General features: G+C 42.8%; 1 protein-coding gene across 2 annotated transcripts in view; it reads right to left on the reverse strand.

Annotated features, from left to right (window-relative positions):
* The window catches only part of sin3b (SIN3 transcription regulator family member B), a 61703-nt gene that overhangs the window by 26537 nt on the left and 22665 nt on the right, over nt 1-12501 (reverse strand). For both annotated transcript variants that reach the window (XM_043721554.2, XM_043721555.2), the window contains 2 exons: nt 3566-3694; nt 2812-2901 (listed from right to left, as the gene is read on the reverse strand). In XM_043721554.2, the coding sequence (XP_043577489.1) occupies nt 2812-2901; nt 3566-3694 (219 nt within the window). The remainder of the gene's footprint in view (nt 1-2811; nt 2902-3565; nt 3695-12501) is intronic.

Here is a 12501-nt window from a genome sequence, read left to right on the forward strand (position 1 = left end):
CCCCACCCCAGGGAAGAGACTTTGTCTATTTATCCTATACATGCCCCTCATGATTTTATAAACCTCTATAAGGTCACCCCTCAGCCCCCGATGCTCCAGTGAAAACAGCCCCAGCCTTTTCAACCTGTCCCTATAGCTCAAATCCTCCAACCCTGACAACATCCTTGTAAGTCTTTTCTGAACCCTTTCACATTTCACAACATCTTTCCGAATGGAAGGAGACCAGAATTGCATGCAATATTCCAACAGTGGCCTAACCATTGTCCTGTACAGCTGCAACATGACCTCCCAACTCCTGTACTCAATACTCTGACCAATAAAGGATAGCATACCAAACGCCTTCTTCACTATCCTATCTATCTGCGACTCCACTTTCAAGGAACTATGAATCTACACTCCAAGGTCTCTTTGTTCAGCAACACTCCCTAGGACCTTACCATTAAGTGTATAAATCCTGCCCTGATTTCCATTTCCAAAATGCAGGTCCTCACATTTATCCAAATTAAACTCCATCTGCCACTCCACGGCCCATTGGCCCACCTGGTCCAGATCCTGTTGTAATCTGAGGCAACCTTATTCACTGTCCACTACATCTCCAATTTTGGTGTCATCTGCAAACTAATGAACTATACCTTCTACGTTTACATTCAAATCATTTATATAAATGACAAAAAGCAGAGAACCCAGCACTGATCCTTGTGGCACACCACTGATCACAGGCCTCCAGTCTGAAAAGTAACCCTCCACCACCACCCTCTGTCTTCTACCTTCGAGCCAGTTCTGTATCCAAATGGCTAGTTCTCCCTGTACTCCATGAGATCTAACCTCACTAACCAGTCTACCATGGGGAACCTTGTCAAACGCCTTACTGAAGTCTATATAGATCACATCCACTGCTCTGCCCTCATCAATCCTTTTTGTTACTTTGTCAAAAAATTCAGTGAAGTTAGTGAGACACGATTTCCCACACACAAAGCCATGATGACTATCCCTAATGAGTCCTTGCCTTTCCAAATACATGCAGATCCTGCCCCTCAGGATTTCCTCCAACAATTTGCCCACCCTGATGTCAGGCTCACTGGTCTATAGTTCCCTGGCTTGTCCTTACCACCTTTCTTAAATAATGGCACCACGTTTGCCAACCTCCAGTCTTCCGGCACCTCACCTGTGACTATCGATGATACAAATATCTCAACAAGGAATCCAGCAATCACTTCCCTCGTTTCCCACCGGGTTCTAGGGTACACCTCATCAGATCCTGGGGATTTATCTACATTTATATGTTTTAAGACATCCAGCACTTCCTTCTCTGTAATATGGACATTTTTCAAGATGTCACCATCTATTTCCCCACATTCTATATCTTCTATGTCCACCTTCACAGCAAACACTGATACATAGGCTGCCTTGCTGATCTTTGAGTGGCCCTATTCTCTCCTTAGTTACCCTTTTGTCCTTAACGTATTTATAAAAACCCTTTAGGTTCTCCTTCACCCTATTTGCCAAGGCGATATCATGTCCGCCTCTTGTCCTCCTGATTTCCCTCTTAAATATACTCCTACTGTCTTTATACTCTTCCAGGGAATCACTCAATTTTTAATGTTTGTACCTGACATATGCTTGCTTCTTATTCTTGACCAAAACCTCAATTTCTCTGGTCCTACACCTACATTCCCTCCACCCTAACAGGAGCATAGTGTATCTGAACTCTCTTTATCTCAGTTTTGAAGGCTTCTTATTTTCCAGTCATCCTTTTATCTGCAAACATCCACCCCCAATCAACTTGGATGACTACTGATGCCTCAACCTGTAGCAATCAGGAGGAGGATTCATTGTCCATGTTGAACATGATTCCATGAGACTTTATGGAGTCCACAGTTAGGGCAACTCCTTCCTGACTATATAGCATTGTAATGACACCTCTTCTAGGCCTATCCTTCTGGTGGGACTGGGGATGGTGGTGATGTCATCTGGGATCTAGTCTATAGAGCATGATTCAGTAAGTGTGACTATATCAGGCTGTTGGTGGATTGTCTGAGACACAGATCTTTCAGTTTTAACACTAGCCCCCAGATGGTAGTAAAGAGCGTGCAAGGTGACAGGGCTGCTTTGTCATGGTCATTTCTGGGTGCCTCAGCCAATGACAATAGTCCGGTTTCATTTCTGTTTCAAGTTTGCAGCAGTTCACACCACTGAGCGGCTTGCAAGGCCATTTCAAAGGGTACACAAGAGTCAACCCCATTGCTGTGGGTTCAGTGGAGCCCAGATCAGGTAACCACAGCTAACGTATTTCCTGAGAAGGACCTTACAGCAGATTGCTTTTGCTACAATTAACAATTACTACCTTTTTAAAACTGTAAAATGTCTAACTGAATTAAAAATTCACTATCTGCCATAGTGGGATTTAAACCAATGTTCTCAGAACATTAAGCTGGGGCACTGAATTACTGCTTCTGTGACCTTATTACTACATCACACTCTTCCTTCCATTATATCAGCTCTTATCCTGCCTTCTCAAATGGATCCCATCCTTTCCAAGGCCATGGATCCTTCCAATGTATGACCCTATACCTGGACACGCCACTCCGATCGTTGCTTGGGTACAGGATGGCGTCTGTGCTTCTGAAGTCAGTTCTATAATGAATGCAGTCTTACTTTAAACTTCTCAACACCCCCTGTCTGTTTCGAAAGTTTGTGTACATATATATCCCCCAGTCTCACTGTTTCTTGCTGCCGTTTTAACATTGTCTGGATGTAGAAGATTACTTGAGGATGAAGAAACCAATGCTCCAGTGCAATCAGCGAACTCACTCTGTCAAAGAAGCTGAACTCTCGCAGGGTGCCATGCTTGCCTGCAGAGGCTAGGGACCGATCCTTCACGCTTGACAACTTGAGCTTTTTCTGAAAATTATTTGTTTGAAGAAAGACAGAGATGTGATTGAAAAATAAACAGAGCACTCAGTAAATGCTGCAACACATGAGCAATTATTGGCATGTGTTCAAACACTCTCTACCTGACCAAATGGAGAGGAATCCAGAACTGAAACGGAGTTGTGGGCCGAATATATAGAAGTAACACCTAACCCTGGGAATACCTCATGATGATGTGGAGTAAACAAAATAAAGTCATCACAACAATTCACTGCAATTAGTTGGTAGCAAAGCTGAAGTAAAATCGTCGCTACAGCAAAGTATCCCAAACAACCTGGACACATTTATCCTGAATCAAACAAAACTGTACTTAATCCTGTGTTGTCCCTGTCCTGGGAATAGTTGATGGGGACAGTGTAGGGAGAGCTTTACACTGTATCTAAACCCTGTGTTGTCTCTGTTCTGGGACTGTTTGATGAGGGGGTGGAACAGTGTAATGAAAGCTTTACTCTGTATCTGAGCCTCTGTACCTCAATCCCTCATCTTGAGGAGCACAAAATAAACAAATCACAAATCAGTCCTAGATTTCCAACTGCAGCCAGCCATCATTTCGAAGATGAACAGCCTGTGTTTCTGTGACAACTGATGAAAGTATCTTCCCAACACATGCAATAGTTAGAGAGAGTGTGTTTACCTTGAGCGGAGGGGGCACCTGGGGCAGAAGTGCTGGTCTCAAGCGTTTCTTGCTTTGAGAGTGTTTTGATCCATCATCATCATCGACCACTTTACACTCATCCTTCTCAGATGCAGCGTTTCCAGTGAACTAGAAATCAAAAGGGAAACTTGGACATTCAGTACCTCAGTAATAGATATAGACTGTTGACCCGAGATGTAAAACAAACTATTATCTCCCTGCCCTATGAAGATAATACCTTTGATGCCGTTTCTCACAGCCTGACAGTCTTTTCATTCATTCACAAGTGGGCATCATTGGCAAGGCCAGAATTTACTACCAATCACTATGTGCCCTTGAGACAGCAGTGGGGAGTGCTTTCTTAAATATAACTGAGTGCCCTGGCTCAATCATTTCAGAAGGCTGTAAGGTCCAATCACATCATCTGGGTCTGAAGTAAAGGTCTGACTGGCTTTGGACAGCAGAGTTTCTTCCCTAAAGGGGACTATAAACCAGATCAACTTTTTAAGATGGTATAATGACAGAACAGAACTCCAATGTAGTTACTGTCTTTTTATTTGACGTTTAATCCAAATATATTTTTATTATAAAGGCAGTGCTACAGTAACTTAAAATAGGGAGAGACTTGACACAGAGAGAGTTAACAAAGTGAGTATTCCTCTCTCCGCCCCCTCCGCCACCCCCCAAACGTTACAGCAGCAAGCTACCCCTGGCAAATGTGTCTGTTTTTTTTGTCAGTTTTATCCTCCAAGAATATAAAATAACAACAGGATTAAACAGTTACTGTAACATTAATCTGTCCGTATTATTGGCCACATGTCCTAGTGTGTAGACTAGAGTGCTGTGAGGGTCACAGCTTTGACAATAACAATTTAAACACCCACATGCTGCAGATCATCAAAAGGAGAAGACTCATTGTGACTGCTGTCAGCCAGCTGGAGAGGAATGAGGAGGTAGGCTTTTCAATCAACCTAGAAAACCACAAATTTCAAATCAAATGGTCAACACCAGTACAATATAGTAAAGGCAGTACATTTTCATACCTGCTCCTCAAACTATTTCAAGACTAATATGCCTTTTTAAAACTTTTCTCTTTTTGTACTAACCTCTTATTTCTACTGTGTGTTACATCACTATTTCTCAAGTTTATGTTCCTTATAATTACCATTAATAATTAATAATATTTTGTTAATTCAAGAAGGACTTGTTCCATTGGCTCCTTTTAAAACACAAGTTCACTTGTTCTGGGAGAAAGGGATGCGATTCTTTCTAAATGAATTTTATTTTGATAAACGGAGGAGTAGATGAATAACTATGGGGTGCCAGTAGACCTGTCCTCAACAGGAAGCTTAACAATTTGGGGAATACCATGTGGAACTGGAACAAGTTGGAGAACGTTGTTAGTTGTAACAAATGATAATCTGATCACTGTTAGTGGCAATTGGTTTTTATGTTGGATTTATGTTATGAATTGAATTTAAATTCTAATGCTGTAGTGGTAGTCCTTGAACTTGTGCTTATAAATCTGGATCACTAATCCAATTGCATCGCAAATCTTTATTCTTGAGAATAACTCAATAGTTGAATTATTTCTCTTGCAGATGGCACTAGCAAGCATGCAGCACTCCTCAGTCTACTGTAGACGTTGGACTCAAAGATCTGGAGTGGCTTTTCTGCTGTCAACCTACAGAGAGAGAGAGAAACTCTAATGCAGATTCTGAACAAAACCTCACACATACAATTCAGTGTTTGACTTGAGCTATCACATTTTGTATATTCCTATCGCTGTGCCTGATTGTCATGACAGCACAGTACTGACATTGACTTCATCAACACTTTACACACTATCTAACACTCTAGGTCACCTACAGAGATGTATTATCTGATACTCCACTCATATCAGTTGTAAGATCTTTTGATCTCTCTGCCCTTGATCTTTCTGCCTATAAACTCTATGTGTGCACTGATAAACAAACACAAAGCAAAGAAAATTTACAGCCAGGAACAGGCCCTTCGGCCCTCCAAGCCTGAGCTGATCCAAATGTACTGTCTAAACCTGCCGCCCAATTCCTAAGCATCTGTATCCCTCTGCCCCCCCACCTACTCAACCATCTGTCCAGATGCATCTTAAATGAATCTACCGTGCCTGCCTCTCCCACCTCTGCTGGCAATGCGTTCCAGACGCCCACCACCCTCTGTGTGAAGTATTTGCCGCGTGTATCCCCATTAAACTTTTCACCTCTCACCTTGAAAACGTGACCTCTAGTTATTCAATCTCTCACCCTGGGAAAAAGTTTGTCTCTATCCACCCTGTCTATACCCTTCATGATTTTGTAAACCTCAATCAGGTCCCCCCTCAATCGCCTTTTTTCTAATGAAAATAAACCTAACCTACTCAACCTCTCTTCATAGCTAGCACCTTCCATACCAGGCAACATCCTCGTAAATCTTCTCTGCACCCTCTCCAAAGCATCCACATCCTTTTGGTAACGTGGTGACCAGAACTGTACACAGTATTCTAAATGCGGCCGAACCAACATCACGTACAATGTTAACATGACTTGCCAGCTCTTATACTCAATATCCCGTCCAATGAAGGCAAGCATACTATATGCCTTCTTGACCACTCTATCCACCTGTGCAGCAACCTTCAGGGTACAATGGACCTGCACTCCCAGATCTCTCTGCCCATCAACTTTCCCCAAGGCTCTTCCGTTTACTGTATAATTCGCTCTAGAATTAGACTTCCCAAAATGCATCATCTCACATTTGCCTGGATTAAGCTCCATCTTCCACTTCTCCACCCAACTCTCCAGTCTAGCTATATCCTCCTGTATTCTTTGACAGTCTCCTATGATTTCTGCTCCTCCACCAATCTTCATGTCATCTACAAACTTGCTGATCATACCAACAGTGCCCTCTTCTAGATTATTTATGTATCTCACAAACAACAGTGGATTCTGGTTAATCCAAGATGGAGGACCGGAAAAATTTCTGGCTGTAAGAGCTGCTCCTTTTTTTGAGGTATTTTAGGTGTTAGAGGGGATTTCCTCGAATTCCCGGAGCAGCAATTTCTGTTTTATATGCTGTTGCATTGTTTTGGAACTTTGGAAAAAAAGTCAAAACAACAGCAGTTTTAAAAGGGAGAAGAGCAGACAAAGGAAGCTCATGGTGAGGTCAGTGCAGGAGAGAGAGAGAGAGAACCTGCACAGTTACTGCCTTTGCTGTTTGAATTTGTGTATCGCTGGACATCGAAGTGCATCTGGGAAAATTAACAAACAGTGAAATTCACCACTAATCTTGGAGGAATCTGTTGGGCGAAGTTCACAGCACAGAATTAGATAAGTTAATTGTTGTGTTAAGTCTGTCCAAGAGAGAGGCTGCAGTAGTGAGGAGAGTGGATTCTTTCTTGATTATATGTTTTTGGAGATAAGTCTCTTGATTAAACTTAAAATATAAGCCATAGCTATTAATTTAACCTGGGGCAGTGTTTGTAGAGGAATAAGACTATGTTATTTTCTGGGTCTGTAGATTGTGAAGGAGCAAAAATGGCCTTTGCAGTGATATGTACTTCTTGTCAGATGTGAGAGTTTAAAGAGAGTTTAAGGGTTACTGCGGATTATATCTGCCATAAATGCTGTTGGATGCGAATCTTATCAGATCGATTGGATCGGTTGGAGAGACAGATAGAAGCGATGAGGAATTTGCAGCAGCAACAGTATATGATGGATGGCAGTTATAGGAAGGGGGGAAAGTCTCAGATACAGTCACATAGATGGGTTAACTCCAGGAAGGGTAAGAGAGGTAGGCAGCTAGTGCAGGAGTCTTTTGTGGATATATCCATTTCAAACAGGTATGCTGTTTTGGAGAATGTAGAGGGTGATGGATTCTCAGGGGAACGTAGCACGAGCAGCAAAGTTTCTGGCATTGAGACTGGCTTGAATGCAACGAGGGGTACGTCGGCTTCCAAGAGATCAATTGTGTTAGGGGATTCTGTAGTCAGAGGTACAGACAGACGTTTCTGTGGCCAGGAGAGAAAAAGCAGAATGGTGTGTTGTTTCCCTGGTGCCAGGATCAAGGATGTCTCAGAGAGGGTGCAGAATGTTCTCACGGGGGAGAGGGGCCAGCAGGAGGTCATTGTCCACATTGGAACCAACGACATTGGAGGGGAAAAGGTTGAGATTCTGAAGGGAGATTACAGAGAGTTAGGCAGAAATTTAAAAAGGAGGTCCTCAAGGGTAGTAATATCTGGATCACTCCCAGTGCTACGAGCTAGTGAGGGCAGGAATAGGAGGATAGAGCAGATGAATGCATGGCTGAGGAGCTGGTGTATGGGAGAAGGATTCACATTTTTGGATCATTGGAATCTCTTTTGGGGTAGAAGTGACCTGTACAAAGGACGGATTGCACCTGAATTGGAAGGGGACTATACTGGCAGGGAAATTTGTTAGAGCTGCTCGGGAGGATTTAAACTAGTAAGGTGGGGGGTGGGACCCAGGGAGATAGTGAGGAAAGAGATCGGGTACAGCTGAGAGAAGTGAGTCACAGGGCAGGCAGGGACAAGGTAGGACTAATAAATTAAACTGCATTTATTTCAATGCAAGAGGCCTAATAGGGAAGGCAGATGAACTCAGGGCATGGTTAGGATCATGGGACTGGGATATTATAGCAATTATGGAAACATGGCTCAGGGATGGGAAGGACTGGCAGCTTAATGTTCCAGGATACAAATGCTACAGGAAGGATAGAAAGGGAGGCAAGAGAGGAGAGGGAGTGGTAATTTTGATAAGGGATAGCATTACAGCTATGCTGAGGGAGGATATTCCTGGAAATACATCCAGGGAGGTTATTTGGGTGGAACTGAGAAATAAGAAAGGGATGATCACCTTATTGGGATTGTATTATAGATTGAGAAACAAACTTGTAAGGAGATCTCAGCTATCTGTAAGAATAATAGGGTAGTTATGGTAGGGGATTTTAACTTTCCAAACATCGACTGGGACTGCCATAGTGTTAAAGGTTTAGATGGAGAGGAATTTCTTAAGTGTGTACAAGACAATTTTCTGATTCAGTATGTGGATGTACCTATTAGAGAAGGTGCAAAAATGGACCTACTCTTGGGAAATAAGGCAGGGCAGGTGACTGAGGTGTCAGTGGGGGAGCACTTTGGGGCCAGCGACCATAATTCTATTCGTTTTAAAATAGTGATGGAAAAGGATAGACCAGATCTAAAAGTTGAAGTTCTAAATTGGAGAAAGACCAATTTTGACGGTATTAGGTAAGAACTTTCGAAAGCTGATTGGAGGCAGATGTTCACAGGTAAAGGGACGGCTGGAAAATGGGAAGCCTTCAGGAATGAGCTAACAAGAATCCAGAGAAAGTATATTCCTGTCAGGGTGAAAGGGAAGACTGGTAGGTATAGGGAATGCTGGATGACTAAAGAAATTGAGGGTTTGGTAAAGAAAAAGAAGGAAGCATATGTCACGTATAGACAGGATAGATCGAGTGAATCCTTAGAAGAGCATAAAGGAAGTAGGAGTATACTTAAGAGGGAAGTCAGGAGGGCAAAACGGGGACATGAGATAACAAATAGAATTAAGGAGAATCCAAAGGGTTTTTACAAATACATTAAGGACAAAAGGGTAACTAGGGAGAGAATAGGGCCCCTCAAAGATCAGCAAGGCGGCCTTTGTCTGGAGCCACAGAAAATGGGGGAGATACTAAATGAATATTTTGCATCAGTATTTACTGTGGAAAAGGATATGGAAGATATAGACTGTAGGGAAATAGATGGTGACATCTTGCAAAATGTCCAGATTACGGAGAAGGAAGTGTTGGATGTCTGAAAACACATAAAGGTGGATAAATCCCCAGGACCTGATCAGGTGTACCCCAGAACTCTGTGGGAAGGTAGAGAAGTGATTGCTGGGCCTCTTGCTGAGATATTTGTATCATCGATAGTCACAGGTGAGGTGCCGGAAGACTGGAAGTTGGCAAACGTGGTGCCACTGTTTAAGAAGGGCGGTAAAGACAAGCCAGGGAATTATAGACCGGTGAGCCTGACCTCGGTGGTGGGCAAGTTGTTGGAGGGAATCCTGAGGGACAGGATGTACATGTATTTGGAAAGGCAAGGACTGATTCGGGATAGTCAACATAGCTTTGTGAGTGGGAAATCATGTCTCACAAACTTGATTGAGTTTTTTGAAGAAGTAACAAAGAGGATTGATGAGGGCAGAGCTGTAGATGTGATCTATATGGACTTCAGTAAGGCGTTTGACAAGGTTCCCCATGGGAGACTGGTTAGCAAGGTTAGATCTCATGGAGTACATTGAGAACTAGCCATTTGGATACAGAACTGACTCAAAGGTAGAAGACAGAGGGTGGTGGTGGTGGAGGGTTGTTTTTCAGACTGGAGGCCTGTGACCAGTGAAGTGCCACAAGAATCGGTGCTGGGTCCTCTACTTTTTGTCATTTACATAAATGACTTGGATGCGAGCATAAGAGGTACAGTTAATAAGTTTGCAGATGACACCAAAATTGGAGGTGTAGTAGACAGCGAAGAGGGTTACATCAGATTACAACAGGATCTGGACCAGATGGACCAATGGGCTGAGAAGTGGCAGATGGAGTTTAATTCAGATAAATGCGAGGTGCTGCATTTTGGGAAAGCAAATCTTAAGCAGGACTTAAACACTTAATGGTAAGGTCCTAGGGAGTGTTGCCGAACAAAGAGACCTTGGAGTGCAAGTTCATAGCTCCTTGGAAGGTCGATAGGATAGTGAGGAAGGCGTTTGATATGCTTTTCTTTATTGGTCAGAGTATTGAGTACAGGAGTTGGGAGGTCATGTTGTGGCTGTACAGGACATTGGTTAGGCCACTGTTGGAATATTGCGTGCAATTCTGGTCTCCTTCCAATCGGAAAGATGTTGTGAAACTTGAAAGGGTTTGGAAAAGATTTACAAGGATGTTACCAGGGTTGGAGGATCTGAGCTTTCGGGAGAGGCTGAACAGGCTAGGGCTGTTTTCCCTGGAGCGTCGGAAGCTGAGGGGTGACCTTATAGATGTTTACAAAATTATGAGGGGCATGGCTAGGATAAATTGACAAAGTCTTTTCCCTGGGGTCGGGGAGTCCAGAACTAGAGGGCATAGGTTTAGGGTGAGGAGGGAAAGATATAAAAGAGACCTAAGGGGCAACGTTTTCACACGGAGGGTGGTACGTGTATGGAATGAGCTGCCAGAGGATGTGAAGGAGGCTGGTACAATTGCAACATTTAAGAGGCACTTGGATGGGTATATGAATAGGAAGGGTTTGGAGGGATATGGGCTGGGTGCTGGCAGGTGGGACTAGATTGGGTTGGGATATCTGGTCGGCATGGACGGGTTGGACTGAAGGGTCTGTTTCCGTGCTGTACATCTCTATAACAGTGGCCCCAACACTGACCCCTGTGGAACACCACTGGTCACCTTTCTCCATTTTGAGAAACTCCCTTCAACTACTACTACTCTGTCTCCTGTTGCTCAACCAGTTCTTTATCCACCGAGCTAGAACACCCTGTACACCACGTGACTTCACTTTCTCCGTTTCTCTATTAGTGATCTCTCACTGCACCTGACAAAGGGGTGTCACACCAAAAGCTTGTGATTTCAAATAAATCCTGTTGGACTATAACCTGGTGTCGTGAGACTTCTGACTTTGTCCACCACAGTCCAACACCAGCGCCTCCATATCAGAGAGAGAGAGTGAGAGAGAGAGCACGAGACAGAGACAACATGTGTGAGATGATTTGTCATCAAATCGTTTTGATTTCCTTTGACTTCCTAGACAGTTTTAAATCTCAATCAATAGGATAATCATCCACAGAAATGAACTTTGGGGCAGAGAAGTACAACATGCAGGAACTGTCCTGTCTCATCAAAAAATTCACCTGCATTCAACTGCAAAACATACTGACAGCTAGCTCATTGCATCACAGTGACAGCGTTAGGAGGAAAGGCTTTTGATTTCAAACAAAAGCTGCACATCAGTATGTAAACTTTTTCTTATTCTTTCACTGGAAGGCAGTGTCTCTGGCTACGGCAGCATTTATTGCCCATCCCCAATTACCCAGAGGGCAGTTAAAAGTCAACCACATTGCTGTGGGTCTGGAGTCATATACAGTCCGGATCAGCTAAGAATGGCATTTTCCTTCCCTAAAGGAAATAAGTGTACTAGATGAGTTTTTCTGACAATCGATTCATGGTCATCATTAGATTCTTAATTCCAGATATTTATTAAATTCAAATTTAACTTTCAGCTATGAAGGGGTTCAAACCTGGGTCCCCCAAACATTACCTGGGTCCCTGGATTAACAGTCCACCAATTACACCATTAGGCTATTGCTTCCCATTTAGGTTGCCAAATGTCATTTAATGTTCAATTTCTGTTCAGTCCAGAATAATCCTGAAGGGTTAGCAATTGCATTGTTTCTATCTAATCCACTGGCATCAATTTCTTATTATGTATATTACAGCCAGGTGAGGAGGGGTGATTTGATTCCTACTCTAGTTCAATTCCTCCAAAAGTCTAAGTTTGAATCTTTAAAAAAGGAAATGATATTGCCAATTCTATTTGTATTGTGTTTCGTTCAGTATCCGAAATTGGTCAGCCAGGCATCTAATAAATAATAATTAGCTTACTCGTTCACAACAAATAAAACTTACTCAACAGAACATACAAAGATTGTTGACAAATGCTTTAACCAAGCATATGTATATAATCTGTATTTGAATATCCAAAATTATCACGAAACAAACATGGGTAACATTCTGGTCAAATACCATACAGCACACGACTTAAATGTAATTAAGACAGGTACTACGGATTGCTTAGCAACTCTCTAGGTATTAGTGACGCTGTGTGTCATCAATCTCATCAGAACTTTACAAGGGATTCTGAT

The sequence above is a fragment of the Chiloscyllium plagiosum genome, unplaced genomic scaffold (assembly GCF_037043375.1).
Source record: "Chiloscyllium plagiosum isolate Xiang-an unplaced genomic scaffold, Cpla_swu_hap1 HiC_scaffold_28, whole genome shotgun sequence".
Classification (NCBI taxonomy): Eukaryota; Metazoa; Chordata; class Chondrichthyes; order Orectolobiformes; family Hemiscylliidae; genus Chiloscyllium; species Chiloscyllium plagiosum.